Source organism: Etheostoma cragini, chromosome 10, assembly GCF_013103735.1.
Source record: "Etheostoma cragini isolate CJK2018 chromosome 10, CSU_Ecrag_1.0, whole genome shotgun sequence".
In the NCBI taxonomy this organism is placed as follows: domain Eukaryota; kingdom Metazoa; phylum Chordata; class Actinopteri; order Perciformes; family Percidae; genus Etheostoma; species Etheostoma cragini.
Window position 1 is genome coordinate 3,347,099 of NC_048416.1, and position 15,534 is coordinate 3,362,632.

General features: G+C 41.4%; 1 protein-coding gene across 1 annotated transcript; it reads left to right on the plus strand.

The window, feature by feature from the left end:
• Positions 1-6,901: 6,901 nt before the first annotated feature.
• hdac3 (histone deacetylase 3) lies at positions 6,902-15,527 on the plus strand. Its single transcript, XM_034884102.1, has 15 exons — positions 6,902-7,108; positions 8,827-8,909; positions 9,030-9,172; positions 9,740-9,821; positions 10,018-10,074; positions 10,172-10,227; positions 10,314-10,447; positions 11,115-11,195; positions 11,329-11,402; positions 11,641-11,705; positions 13,807-13,896; positions 13,999-14,057; positions 14,248-14,327; positions 14,499-14,656; positions 14,846-15,527. Exons 1-15 carry the CDS (start codon positions 7,051-7,053, stop codon positions 14,913-14,915), a joined length of 1,290 nt encoding a protein of 429 aa, XP_034739993.1. The 5' UTR covers positions 6,902-7,050; the 3' UTR covers positions 14,916-15,527.
• Positions 15,528-15,534: the final 7 nt, after the last annotated feature.

Genomic DNA, 15,534 nt, shown 5'->3' on the forward strand with positions numbered 1-15,534 from the left:
CACACACACACACACACACACACACACACACACACACACACACACACACACACACACACACACACACACACCCTTTCCCTAAACCCAACCGTGACATGCGACGCAGGGAACTGCGGACCCAAATGCAGAGACGGATGGAAATATTGAGCTTGAGGATTTAATTAAAGAACAAAATCCAAACAACAAAAGGTGTCCGGTAACAGCAGGAAAAATCCAAACGCAGGAACAGCCAGAAACCCAAAACCGGAATAACGGGAACACAAAGACCAACAGGGTAGACGACATGCACTCTAACATGGAACACCATGAACAGTACAATGACCTGACAACAGACGAGGGGACCACAGAGACTAGACAAGAGGTAACGAGATGACAACAGACAGGTGACACAAGGGCTGGGAACATGTGAAAGACATCAATCACAAGGGCAGGAAAACCAAGGGCAGGAAGTAAAACAAGACATGCAACATGTGGCAATAAGTCCAACATAATTCCAGGGTCCTTCAAGATTTACAGAGAAAGCTGAAACCGCGATAACTCATCCCGACTTGAAAGCTGCCACTGAAAATGCGTCAGTCCACAGATTTTAGATGATACATGGCTGCATGTTTGTATTCTCAGGGGTTTCCTCCTCTTGTAACCCTCTTCATGGTGCCTCATGGAGGCATCCACCCTCCTCCCAGTACTTCCAACAGATTATCCCGTCCAGCTGTGTTGATTTGTCAGCAGTGAGACGGAAGGACCTGAAGCACCTGATTGTTTCTCAGTTATTTCCCGCGAGCTCCTGTCACGCACGTTCTGTCTTCTCATTCACTCCTGCCGTTACCGAGCCAGGATTCTATCAACCGATGGACCATAAAACACTCATGTTCTCCATTTGCAGGGCATTGCGCTATTGTTTCCAAGAGCTTGGGTTTCTGCTTCTTAAGGAAAACGGAACTACATTTGAAAAAGATGACTTGGGAAAATGTCACAACCTCTACAAATTAAACTAAAAACACAACTTAAGGTCAATGCACAGATGGGAATGAGTGTACTCCTTGCAGGTGAAACCCATATCTCTGTCTTGGGCCACTTGCACCAGACAAGCATGGCCATATGCATGCTCCTCATACAGCGATCTGAACCAGTTATTCACTTCAATCAACCCGTTGGTGACGGGGATCCTGATGCTGTTATATAGCACCAATTGTATGAGAATTACTGGCCTGGGATAGCCGGGATAGCTCAGTTCGCTGTATAAGGAGCTTTTCTCCTAAACGCAGGGGGCCCGGGTTCAACTCCGACCTGTGGCCCTTTGCTGCATGTCCTTCCCCTCTCTCTCCCCTTTTATGTCTTCAGCTGTCCTGTCATTAAAGGCCTAAAAATGTCCAAAACAAACCATTAAAAAAGAATGACTGTCCTGTTTTCTTTGCTACATGTTACCATGCACCAAAATCTTCATTCTTATTCGGTCTTCTTACTGTTTACATCGGAACCGGTGTCTTCTTGGCACCGCGTTTCGGTACTAAAGCTTAGTTGTCAGTGTGGTCAAAACTGTGGTATGTAGCACCTTTAACCACACCCAGTAGTGATGTCACAGTGCACTGGCATGCCCTGGAGTATACCTCCACATCAAAAAGTTAAAACCCTGGAGGTGAGCAAGTACAAGTTTTAAACTGGTATTATTGATATGACAATTTGACAATAGAAATGGTAATTCAACCAAATAAATCTCGTCTTCTTCAGCACAGGGAGTTCGCTCAGTCGTCATCACGTGACCAAAGTAGGGTACTTGGTCACATGATGAACGGACTGTTGTATATCCGTCTATACTGTCAGTCGTGAATGGCCTTGATTTTTCTGCAGCTGTCCAATGGCTCATACTTGATGGCAGTCGAATCGCAAGATGCGAATGAAACCTCCAGAAAAAGGTTATAAATAGAGTTTAATTTTCCGAAAAAGTAATGCTGTTGTGTTAAAATCATAGACTATATAAATATAGACGACGTGTATCCACTCATGGCCAAACAAGCCCTTTAAAAAGGTGACGGCAAATGACATGAGTCAGCTGTAAAATTGAATCCACCCATGTGCCTTAAGCCAACTTTATAATTCGATCAAGCTCAGATTTTGTGAAGGTTAAAACCTTTCCAATATTTGCCAATGACGATCCATCAAAATCGGATTATTATCATTATGTAGACTGACACAAACCATAAGGTCACTGTGTGGGACTTTTGCACCCTGAAAAGCCAGGTCCCGATCGAGAAGAGCTCATATGACAAGACAAACGGCTTGTTTGGAAGCTTGTTTCTATCATATGATCATAGTTCACAAGCAATTACATAAAAGCAAGATCTAGATCCTTTTAATAAATATCTCCTGACAGTTTCTCTGGATTGGGGATCACGTCCAAACAACTTTCAGCTCTGCTTGCTTCAACAGGTTACCCTTTGTTTCATGACACTCAGTGTTACGCATGCCCATGATATTCCTCAAAGTTAGCAGCTGAGATTCATCTGTATACTTTTTGGTATTAATAAAAAAAAAAGAGCTTTAAGAAGAGCTTAAAAAGGTTCACTCTTAATGTTGGAAAGAGACAAAATCCACTAAACTTACTAGCTTTTTGTGATAAAGGCTCAAAGATGAGGTGAAATTGATGGAGAGAACACAAGCTGCACTCTCAGTTTCACAGTATCAAGTGGTATAAGAGCTTGATTTGCTGTGTTAAATGAACAAAATGTATACAGTAACTTTTTAAAGAAGTGAGCATGATCTCATGCCTGATGGCCACAGAAAACGAAGAAAAAAGAACAAAAACATTAGGCATGAATAAGTGTACACACCCACGCAATCTGTGCCTGAAGCACAGCTGTTGAACCTGCAACATCAGGAATACGTAAACCGTTCAATCCAGGTGAGATCTGCCAGCTGCAGGCAGAGAAACATGAGGCAGAGAGAGAGCAAATCAGATCGACCAGATCAGACATCAGTATCATTCCAACGTAAATCAGCCGACAAGCCAACACACATTCTGTAGAGCAAAAGGCGAGGCAGTGTTGCTCTGTGTACAATTATGTATGCCAGTATCTCCATCACACACGCACAAACACACACAAACACACACACATCTAGGGGAGGAGGACATAACTAAATACATTTTTTCTCCAACTCCTCTAACAACACAGGCGAGCTCCACATAACCAATATCTTGTAACATAGTAGTAGATATGCATCCAATCCTCTATTATTATGGGATTAGCAATTACAATGGCTATAGTATGAAACACATGATTGATCAAATGTACTGTGGTGTCTGAATAGCAATGCTGGATGATGTGTTCGCCGCTTGACACTGATTCCTGATTATAAAACGTATTATGTCACAGATTCAGCGTCAATTTACAAGCTCTGCTGAAGCTTGGAGAGTGCCTCCACCAGATGTACACACTCTGCCTTTCAATAGCTTAGAAGCACTTTTTTTATAAAAGATATGTTCAGGTCACATGCCGAGTCACATACAGGTTTGCTACATGGCCATAGTAATATCAGATTGATTTTTATCAATCACAATCAAAATAAATGCATTAACGTATGTGATGAAAATCACATACGTTTCAAATCAATTACCATTACTGCTGTTTTTGCAACATTGCCCATAATGGCCAGAATGGACACATTTATATTGTTACATTGTGACAGTTTGCTGGATACCATTTTGCCCAACCCGACCTAACCCTATACTTATGTACAGAGCTGGCTCTAGGCATTCTAGGGACCAATTGCCAATAGGGGTTCCAGTAAAAGGGGAAAGTCAAAAGGTCAAGGGGTTTTTCCCCCTAATCCAATATCATTTATTATAGTATTGCATTGTTTGAATAAAAGGAACAATACAGTTAAAAAAACGTGCTCAATTGCGGGAAAATGTGTTTCCGGTTCCATTTGTTAGCTTCTATAAGTTTCTCTCAGGCCCTTCAAATAAGTCTAAATTAGATGCATTCAAATACCGATGAACAAATTAATCTTATAATCATATGGCGTAAATATGACCAACATGTATTGACGCCCAAAACAAAACAAACGCAGTATGCCTAGTGCGCTGATATATGCATATGACTCGACTTTGTCCTGCGCTTACAGACATTAGTAGAGTTGAGTTGCATACCATCACCATCAAATTATTACTGAACTTTGCCAAAACTGAATATAATTTATTTGGCGGTGGGAATGTCCGTGCTCTTCCTGGGAATGCAAACAAAGAATACATTAAATTAAGATGCACAAATGAAGCGTAATGACTACATTAAACAAGAATGCTGCTGATTGTGCTGACACAAGCACACTTAAGGTCATGACTTTAGGTGCAATTAAGTCCTTTACCTTTTTCATGAAAACAACTAAATGCTGTGGATACTTTTAGTGTTGTAATTAAATTTAATGATTCAATTAAAAATAATGAAAGGTTCTGCACTCCCACACAGCGGTTTCCCCTACAGTATTTGCTGATTCAAGCTCCATTTTCCATAAAGTTGCCAAACCATGTAAGAATGATAAAAGTGCAAGTTGCTCCATCCTAGGTGGAACAAAATGAACAGTTAAGGTGGAGGAAATGTCAATCACGCCCACGTAGCCTTGAGAAGACGTCTAAATCAGACAACATGGTTATTAATCATGCAATAATGCCAAACATTCACTTCTCAAATATAAAGGGACCAGTATCAATATCATCTGATAAAACTTTGGTGCACTTATTTTTTAGTGTGGCTTTATTGCGTTTTGTACCATTGTAAATATTTGGGTTTTAAAATTTAAAAGAAGATATATTATGGATAATTATGATGGACACCATTTTCTTGACTAAGGATGAATATTTAAAAAGGGAAAAAACAGACAAATAATAGAAAATAATCTTTAGTTGCTGCCCCATAGCGAATGTCTGAAGCTGATGCTTCTCCCTCTCTTCCAATAGATCATTCAACAAATTATTAATTTTTGTATATATTATGTACAGTTTACACACCCATGCTCAAGTTGATTAAAAAAGGAAAAACAAAAATTCCCTCTATGGGAATTTAACATAGGGGGGTGTATACCTATACCCCCTGTATTTTAAGGAACAACATTTATTAATTTACAATACATTATTAATTCAAAAAGAAAATTGGTGTCCATAAAAGGTTGGATTTTCCTAAATTCTTTGAATTAAGGCATTTAGATCAATTTCCAAAAGATGTTTTTTTTATTCCTCTTTTTAATTAACTTTAACATGGGTGCGTAAACTTTCTCAAGTCACTGTATATTATTATATTTCTGGTTCCTCTCATTGTATGATCTGGAAAATCTCCATGCATCTCTTGTTTGAACAGAGATTGAACAGGTGATTCAAACGAATATCGTAGCACACAGGTAACTTTTTTTTTTATTGAATTCATGTTCAAGTTATTGTCATCTCAACCTGCAGTGACTTGCTATTCTATTAGAAATAATCCTTTAATAATAGCTCAAGGGTAGACATGATCCACACTTAAATCCATGAGTGGACACTGCCAGCCCGTATCACATTCTTCACCTGCACTTGTGTTTTCGCTGCTGTCAATCACAGATAAGTACCAGCAATTTGTTTGGATATCAATGAAAAGGTTTAATCTAGATTTCTGTATTTTGTTAGGGGGTGTCAGCAGATCTGACTGTGTCTTAAGCTGTTGTTGTTAAACCCAAGTTGAGGCCATTTGGCTTTTTTGTCTTGTGCAGCAGTGCAACCCTTAAAGGATGTCCCCAGTTGTTTTTAGATGATATGTTACTGCATGTGATTTTGCGTCATTGTTAAAAACTCTTTAACTCTGTATTTTAACTGTTCTAAGTATGCTGAACAACTTTATCCAATAAGCATCATAAAGACCCCAAAGTAGGGCATTGGTCTATCAAAGTTGGGCTATATTTACAGTCTACCGGCCCCATTTTAACGATCTCAGCACATGGCGTGAAGCACATGGCGCAGGTGCGTTTAGAGCGTGTACAAATTCACTTTTGCTAGTTTGACAGTGGGAAAAATAAAGGGTCCGTGTGCATGGTTCTAAAGGCTTAGTGTCTTCATTACTTCATAGGTGTGTTTTGGGTGTAATATGCAATCAAACAGTCAGGTCATCTCCCATTCCCTTTAAAAGCCAGGTGTGTTTGGACATTAGCACATTAGCTGTTATGATGGATTTGCTGAGCAGGAAGGAGAGAAGAAATTGATCTGCTTGTGCATGAAGTAAAAGCACGTGAGCAGATCATATCATATGTTTCACTCGCTTTTATATAGACCTTAGTGGTCCCCTAATACTGTATCTGAGGTCTCTTATATATCAACCTTAGTGGTCCCCTAGTACTGTATCTGAAGTATCTTTTATATAAACCTTACTGGTCCTAATACTGTATCTGAAGTCTCTTTTATATAGACCTTAGTGGTCCCCTACTACTGTATCTGAAGTCTCTTGCCCAAAATCCAGCCATGAACGCATATTAGTGTTATAAAAAAAAAAAAAACTCATAAAATGATATGTCCTACTCTCACCTTGCCACCCACGGTTTTTATACGGATACTATAGATTCATCAGTATCAGATTTAGTCACTATGATTATTCTTATGGGTAGATATGTCCATTGCAGCAAATGAGGATGTTCTAAGCCTTCCTTTGTTTTGGTTAGGAATTATTTTAAATTGTTTTTTCCTCCATGCTTTTGACTTGTTAGGGTTAGGTTTTATTCCTCAATGCTTTTGACTTTTCTTCCGCGGTTTCATTCGCTAAAGTAATTCTTTCTTGTACAATGACACAATTTGTGTGGTATATACGCATGTGTAGTCTTTCCCCAACGGGGGTTTTGTATGTTTGTATGTCTCAATAATAAAAAAATAAAAAAAAATCCTCCGCCTCCTCCCCTCGCTGATCTGTCCCTGTCTGATGACGTAGCCCAGTCGCTGTTTACCATAGCGGCTATCTGTTAGCTAATTGAAAGAAAATGTGGGTTTTATAGCTGCGAGAACAGTCGTAGTTTTCGAAGCGAGTCTAAAATATTTCTTTCAGAATGAACAATAATAGAACATCGTATTTTTATGACCCAGACGTGGGCAACTTTCATTATGGTGAGTGTGGTTATCGTAGTGAACCGGCCTACGAAGATAAATGGTGCTAATGCAAGTTAGCTACATGCTAATAACTTCAGGGATGTGTGTTTATGTGTACTCTTCAGGATTTCACACTCTATACGCGCATGTGGAGGTCTGTTATGCAGGTTTTCACCAAAGCACGATTTTATATTTGTTGCTACGTTTTGAACAAATTCGAAACCTTGTGGTTTGCTTAGCTAGCTAACGTTAGCTTACAAGTTGTTCTAGCTATCATTTATTAAAATGTGTCACTGTACGTCTGCCTAAGATGTCTACCTAGTTCATACAGTAACCTGAACGCTTTTAAAGTGGTCAGTTTGTATCCATTTCAGATTAATTTACAATAGTTATCATTATATGTAACGTTAGACAGTTAGAAGTAAAATAATATCGCACCTTGTGTCATTTTCCGACAGTATGCACCGTAACCGCGACGATACCTGCTTTGGAACTTAAAACGTAAATGCTTTTAGGATAGAAATACACAAAACATCACAGCTGAAGTTGATTTAAAATGTGGAACACACACACACACACACACACACACACACACACACACACACACACACACACACACACACACACACACACACACACACACACACACACACACACACACACACACACACACTAGCTACGGTCTTCGGACATTATTAGGCTCAGTTAGCTCAGTCAGTAAGGAGTAGAGTTGGGAACCATAAGGTTGCTGGGTCAAGTCCCCATACAGACTAAAGTATGGTTGTTGAAGTCTTTTTTATATATGTATTTAGACCTTAGTGGTCCTAACACTGTATCTGAAGTCTCTTTTATATAGACCTTAGTGGTCCCCTAATATTGTATCTGATGTCTCTTTTATATAGACCTTAGTGGTCCCCTAATACTGTATCTGAAGTATCCTTTATATAGACCTTAGTGGTCCCCTAATACTGTATCTGACGTCTTTTATATAGACCTTAGTGGTGCCCTAATACTGTATCTGAAGTCTCTTTTATATAGACCTTAGTGGTGCCCTAATACTGTATCTGAAGTCTCTTTTATATAGACCTTAGTGGTCCCCTAATACTGTATCTGAAGTATCTTTTATATAGACCTTAGTGGTCCCCTAATGCTGTATCTGAAGTCTCTTGCCCCAAATTCAGCCTTGATGCAGAATTACACCCACTGGAGCCAGTCCCACAATGAGCTATCCTCCGTATGTGCTATTTCTGAGGGGCAAGATTCCAGATCGGGCCATCTGAGCTCTCATTGTCTCAAAGGCAGAGCAGGATACCCAGGGCTCGGTTTACACCTGTCATCTGACTGGTAGCTGGAGAAGTGCCAGTTCACCTCTTGGGCACTGCCACAGTGCTCTTGAGCAAGGGCCCCCTACTGACATCTCACCATTTAGTGCATGTATAGTTACTGAGCGTAGTACGTGCTGTGTGTAGTTCAGGCCTGTGTGTAGTAACAAAAGTTTAAATTGTAATTTCCCCTTGAGGGATTAGGAAAGTATACATACATACTTATTATCATCCATAAACAGATATTTTGCACATTTGTTTTAAGTGTGACAAATACAACCCAGTGGTTCTGTCAGTAGTGATTTAACCACAATAATACATGATGCTTATTTTGAAATTGGGCGTGATTGAAGTCACCAATGCATTGTGAATGCATTAGGGACATACCTGTGCTGAACTGTCTGTCTCTGCCAGGTGCGGGCCACCCCATGAAGCCTCACCGGTTGTCCCTGACCCACAGTCTGGTGTTGCACTATGGACTCTACAAGAAAATGATGGTGAGCTGCCGTAACGTCATAGATCCTGAGCCTGCTGATGCTTCTCTCTCTTTCAATTTAAAATGAGAAACACTAAAATCAGTGCTATCAACTAATCTCAAATTTTTTTTTTTTAATCAGGTTTTCAAGCCATACAAAGCGTCTCAGCACGACATGTGTCGGTTCCACTCCGAAGACTACATCGACTTCCTCCAGAAGGTCAGCCCCAACAACATGCAGGGCTTCACCAAGAGCCTCAACACATTCAACGTTGGAGACGACTGGTGAGTATTACTCTTATTCATCAATACTGTTTGTTTTATAGCATACCATACCCCATGGTTTCATAGTCAAAACATATGGCTGGTTTTTCTGTCTCATTTCCATTGTAACCACGGGACATTTTAATATCTAAACTAGAATTTCAAGCAATGCTACTGCTCTTATTGCGCCAATTATCTTTTCTGATTACAGCTTAACAATTTAGCATTCTGCCCCATTTTTTCTAGAGGGTAAGGGGGGGGGGGTGGCGCAGCGGCAGCAGTTCAACAGTAGATATCATCTAGTTACCAAGTGGTATACAGCATTTGAAAGCTGCGGAACTATCGATGTATTTAAGATGCAGGTCAGCACTGTGTCTCAAGTATTTCTAGTCCTAGATCAAAAACAAACAAATTAATTAAAATACCACATTGACAACATGACCTTAAGGAACAACATAGACAAATATGGGCTGCGATTTGGTATAAAAACCTTTTGAAATTTGGAGATTTCTGTAAGAATTGCAGCCTTCTGCAATTGGATGGCGATGGCATGACTAAAATATTTTGTGCCTTTTGTGTTTTTGTCAGTCCGGTGTTTCCCGGCCTTTTTGAGTTTTGCTCAAGATACACAGGAGCCTCCTTACAGGGAGCTACGCAGCTCAACCACAAGGTAAGACACCCAGGCAGACGTACAACGCCGCCCAGCCAAACACCCAGCTACACCCAGACTGCCACAGTGGAAATCAGTCCCACGTCACTCCGACAGCGTTAACACGGCTGCGGCACTACTGGTAGATGGCTCAGGACTACAGACTCGTGGTGATGGGGTGATATTTAACTGAGCCGTTGTCATTGTCTTTTTTTAGATCTGTGACATTGCCATCAACTGGGCCGGAGGTTTGCATCACGCCAAGAAATTTGAGGTCAGAACAGAGTGTGTGGTTATCATCCCTTTCTGCTAAACTTATTCTAATTAGCTGTGAATCCTTTAAAATAATAAAATGATTTCTGTGTTTGCAGGCATCTGGGTTTTGTTACGTCAATGACATAGTCATCAGTATCCTGGAGCTGCTCAAGTAAGAGGGAACTCCGTTTCCCAACATTCATCAAGTGTTCGCCGTGTCACTTTCTCTCTTAATGCGTGTGTGTGTTTTCTCTTTAGATACCACCCTAGGGTTCTGTACATCGACATAGACATTCACCACGGTGACGGCGTACAGGAAGCCTTTTACCTGACCGACCGCGTCATGACTGTGTCCTTCCACAAATACGGGAACTACTTTTTCCCGGGAACAGGTACGCGCCGCGTTCAGCATCTTACAAATAAAACCGATCTGTCTTTGTTTCGAGTTCCAGCCGGGACATTTCTGCACACTGTGACCAGTGCTGCTAAAATGGCAACCTATAGGAGAGAATAGAGAAAATAAGGTAAAGAGGACAGTCCACACAAATACCTGGACACTTGAATTGACACTCAACTGATAATTTATGCTAAATGTCTTTTTATAGCCAAAGATTTTATTGTTCTTATTACCACTGTTGTCTTTATCTCTCTATATTGTATTTTTCTTGCTGAAAACTGCTGCTGGAAATTTCAGTTTCCTTGCGGGAGTCATCCCAAAAGGATTAATAAAGAGAAGTCCAAGTCTAATATTAGTTAGTACAAAAGACAGATAACAGGTTTCCTTGTTAGACATTTTTCTTTTATGTGTGGGAAATGGACAGTTGACCAAACCAAGGAAAAAAACTTTGCAATAGGGACTTATTTGTTGGGCACGTTTTGCTCATTAAATAAGACGGCCTATGTTACTTGATCTGCTCCAATAGAGGATGGTAGTACTGCGTTGTCTGTGTATTAATTGCTTCTAGACCTACTCTCTCTGTCAAGTGTCCCGCGATAACTCCTGTTGGGATTTGGCGCTATAAATGAAACTGAATTAATTTAGTGAGTGTGCGTTGGCAGGAGACATGTACGAGGTCGGAGCGGAGAGCGGCCGGTACTACTGCCTCAACGTCCCTCTCAGAGACGGCATCGACGACCAGAGTGAGTTCTCCGCCTGCACACATTTCAGTACTGCAACGTAACACCTGTTGTGGGAAGATTCAAACCGCTGTGAACGTAGTCATCGTCGGAGCCCTGGCCAACATCTGTATGTGTGTGTGTGTGTGTTTTTCAGGCTACAGACAGCTGTTCCAGCCGGTTATTAAACAGGTGGTGGATTTCTACCAGCCGACCTGCATCGTTCTACAGGTCAGTCTGCGTCTCTGACGCTCCGTCTCATCCATTTAATTACCTGTCATCGCAGTGAATGGACCATTTAGTCTGTGTGTGTGAAAATGACAGATGTTTTAGTAGTATGAGGGCCAAATACAGTAAATGTATTTATAAAATTTGATTAAATGGCTAAGATTATGCATAAATGATATATAGAGATTATAGGGCTGCGTTTGACGGTAGGGTGAGGAAAGTGTGTGTGATTCTCTTCCAGTGTGGAGCAGATTCTCTGGGCTGCGACAGACTCGGCTGCTTCAACCTCAGCATACGAGGACACGGGTGAGGCTGGCTTTAAAATCAGTGCTGCCGGGGGTGAGCTCACCCGGTGGGAGAGCTCGCCCTGCGTCGGCTGAGTCCCGCAGCGGTCCGGGTTCGAATCCCATATCATCCCATATCTCTCTCCCCCTTTCATGTCTATCCACTGTCACTTTAATAAAAAAAGGGAAAAAGACCCTGGTTAAAGTGAACAGTGTCATTTGGGAAGCAGCTCCTGGTTCAGATTTGCGAAAATGAAATGAGATGAAACGGTGATATAGCAGCGGGCCAGTTGGGTTAAAGTGAGGGAAAAACCGAATATTCATCAAGGGACGATATAAAAAAGTGTAAAATCACAGAACTAAAAGAAGCGTATTTAGACATAATTTCCAGTCACACGGTCACTATTCGGATCGGATTACAACGCAAATTTTGGTTCCTCATTTTGATTGAAATATTTTCCCTCCCTAGGTTATTTATTGTTAAATTATTGTAGTGTGCGTTAGGTAAAAGTACCGGTTTGAAATCGTAAAAATCTTAACTTGTTATTGTGAGCGGCAGTGATGATTAGAGGTTTAAAGCATTGACACGGTCAGGAAGTGCTTTGGAAATGAAAGGAAGTTCTTAAAGTGCAGCTAGTATAGTCACGTTGGTTCTGAGTGGAAATTCTGTTGCTCTTATTGCTCTTCATGAACTCCTGTGTCTATGTGGGGCGCCGCTAGGAATCATGGGGGTTAAAGGTGAGCCAGGTAGCTGAAACCGGACCTCATGTCTCTCCCTCTGATTAATAGAAACATCTCGGTGGAGCCCAACCGATGAAGCATTTTTAAAACCCATATGAATATTTGGTTATTTAAAAATCCGATATGCCAATATATATATTTTTTAAAACATCCAGAAACCCGTTCCAAAAACAGATTTCCCTAACATTGGTTATTTGTAGTTATTTGGGTTCTTGCTGAAAAGTTATACAAATTTGTTTAGTTGTCCCAACAGAACAGAGGAACTTCTACATATGAAGTTCTGATAAATGTATAAAATATAAACTTAAAGTCCTTTTGAACAAAAACAGTGTTATCAACAGGGACGTTGTAGAGCGTCCTCTGGTGGACAGACTATGCAACGCCAACACACAACACAGTTGACAGTCCTTTGTTTCTTAAATATTTATCAGAATCATTTGTCATTATGAATGATTCTGATAAATTATTATTTAAAAAAAAAAAGTATCGGACAATATTAGGCATGTTCCAATTGGCATTTATCTGAATCATTTATTATGACAAAGGATTCTGATAAATCACTATTTGAAAAAATAGAATATAAAAAGGACGAAACACACTTCAACCATGTTATGAGCGTTGGCGTTGCATAACACAGAACTTTAACTATAATGTCCGAGACATGAGCTTACCGGGAAGACTGCCCTGCCTTCGAGGGGTTGTTGATGAGTTAAACTGAGTCCTCCAGACGCCGGGTTCCGTCCGGTACCGGGCCTTCTAGCGTCAGCCAGGGGGAGCTCCAGCAGCTCCAGCCTCCACTGGCTCACTTCTGTAGTCCAGGTTTTAAAGAGGTGCATTTACAACAACAACAAAAACTTGTTTTTCCTCCTTTTTCCACAACACACCACTTCAATCCAAAACAGCCTCTGGTTCAGGGTCTCCCTCATTCCTGAATCAGTCTTTGAATGAGGCTCCCAGCATGCAGCTGGCTGTCTTGACTCGTTCCCCACACCTGCAGCTTGTTGGGCTTAATTGAGTCAAACAAACACCACCACATATTTTGCCATTAACAAGTACTGCGCTAGGACACATTGCGATTTTGATACTATTGTCATTAGTGGGGTTCCTGTAGCTCAGTCCGTAGGGGGTTGGGTTGGGAACCGGAGGGTCGCTGGTTCCAGTCCCGGTTCACCTCCTGGGCACTCCCAAGGTGCCTTGAGCAATTACCAAACCCCTAATTGCTCTGGGTGCATTTCCATTGGTTGCCGCCCCACTCTGACATCTCTCCGTTTAGTGCATGTATAGGTACTGAGCATGCGCGTGTTAGTAATGATTGTGTGTAATAAGAGAGTAAATTGTAATTTATTGACATGTGTTTATGTTTTGCTCTCTCTGTCTTTCAGTGAGTGTGTGGAGTTTGTAAAGAGTTTTAAGATCCCTCTGTTGGTGCTGGGGGGCGGAGGATACACAGTGAGGAACGTGGCTCGCTGCTGGTGAGTTTGGCTTCCTCGACAAGAACCTGCTGTCATGGAGGCAACCTGTTCTGAGTTATGGGAGATACGGGCTTTGTAATAATAATTTTTGTTCTCTTGTAGGACCTTTGAGACATCTCTGTTATTGGACGAGTCCATCAGCGACGAGCTGCCTTATAGCGGTGAGTCGGACTTTCAATTTTTGGGATTGTGGACCTGCGTGTTCATGTAGAGTCATTTTGAGCATTTTCAATTTTAAGCGCTGATTTGACATTTTAAAGTTAAGTCTGAGTGTGTGTTTTTTTTTTGTAAATTGTAAGAATTCAATGGAAGTCAGTCCTCAAGTCCTCCTCCTGTTTCTTTCCACCGCAGAGTATTTTGAGTACTTTGCTCCAGACTTCACGCTGCATCCTGATGTCAGCACCAGGATAGAAAACCAGAACTCCAGACAGGTGAAACATCAGTCACACTCACAATAACTGACAGTGGACCTGAGATGCATTAGCTGTATTTGAAGTTGTTACCACAGAACGTAAATCTTCCTCCCATCTTCCACGTGTCCCAGCTGTTGGTTGGGGACAGGATGGCGTTCAGTCGTTGTAACGGTGCACGTGTCGTTGCAGTACTTGGAGCAGATTCGCCAGACGGTGTTTGAGAACTTGAAGATGCTGAACCACGCGCCCAGCGTCCAGATCCACGACGTTCCCTCGGACATGCTGAGCTACGAGCGCACCGACGAGCCCGACCCCGACGAGAGGGGGGGCGAGGAAAACTACACCAGGTCAGTGCACGTGCCCAGGGCTCGGATGAGCGCGACCAGAGGTGGAAAGAGTCCAAACAGTTGGAGGAACTTTTACTTGAAGCTATATTGCGTTGTTTGTTACTTTCCACCTCTGAGTGCAACACATAAAATTGAAATCTTTGAAATCTTCCTGAACCTAACTGGCTTTCCATGATGTCACTTCCTCAGGCCGGAGGCAGCCAATGAGTTCTACGACGGTGACCACGACAACGACAAAGAGAGCGACGTAGAAATTTGACCCCAGAGGAGGCATTCTGTCCGTGTCTGCAAACATCACGTCCTCACTGCAGATTTAACAGAAGCGTAGACATTTCTGACTGAAAAGACTCACAAGCTCTGCTCTTTTATTCCTGTGTAGGTTCTTTCTAAAAAAAAAAAAACAATCCTCAATCAGCACGGACGTTACCTCCGGAGCCTCGTAGATAATGTCACCGAGTACACCTCCACACACAACTGGATTCCCATTTCTGTTCCGGGTTGTCAAAACTGTAACAGACAGGGTGAGCCCACATTAGAGCATACATCAGTGGAATGTAAAAGATTACAGGATACGATTTCCATATCAAGCAGTGTTAACTTCAGGGCTCAAAATAAGTGTGTTGTGCACATGAACAGTCAAACATGATTTTTTTTAAACCATATTTTTCTCCACTTGTAATCTTTTTTTTGTTATCGCAGCGATTGCAAATATTTTAATCAAATGAATAGAACTTTTTGTTTGGATTTGGGACACAGCCTAAGCAATGGAGGTTTTCCCACACATAATATTGTTTTGAGCATCCCAAATGTTTAACCCCTGAGAGCAAAGAGCAGCTACTTTGGAGCCCTGTGTGACAGAAAGGAGAGGAAAAAAAACA

What these genes read in the sequence shown, in the direction of transcription:
- hdac3 (XM_034884102.1), top strand. Translation starts at nt 7,051, where the DNA reads ATGAACAATAATAGAACATCGTATTTTTATGACCCAGACGTGGGCAAC. An exon ending in CGACCTGCATCGTTCTACAG is followed by an intron (nt 11,403 to 11,640) that starts GTCAGTCTGCGT and finishes ATTCTCTTCCAG; the next exon opens with TGTGGAGCAGATTCTCTGGG. An exon ending in GGCGAGGAAAACTACACCAG is followed by an intron (nt 14,657 to 14,845) that starts GTCAGTGCACGT and finishes TCACTTCCTCAG; the next exon opens with GCCGGAGGCAGCCAATGAGT.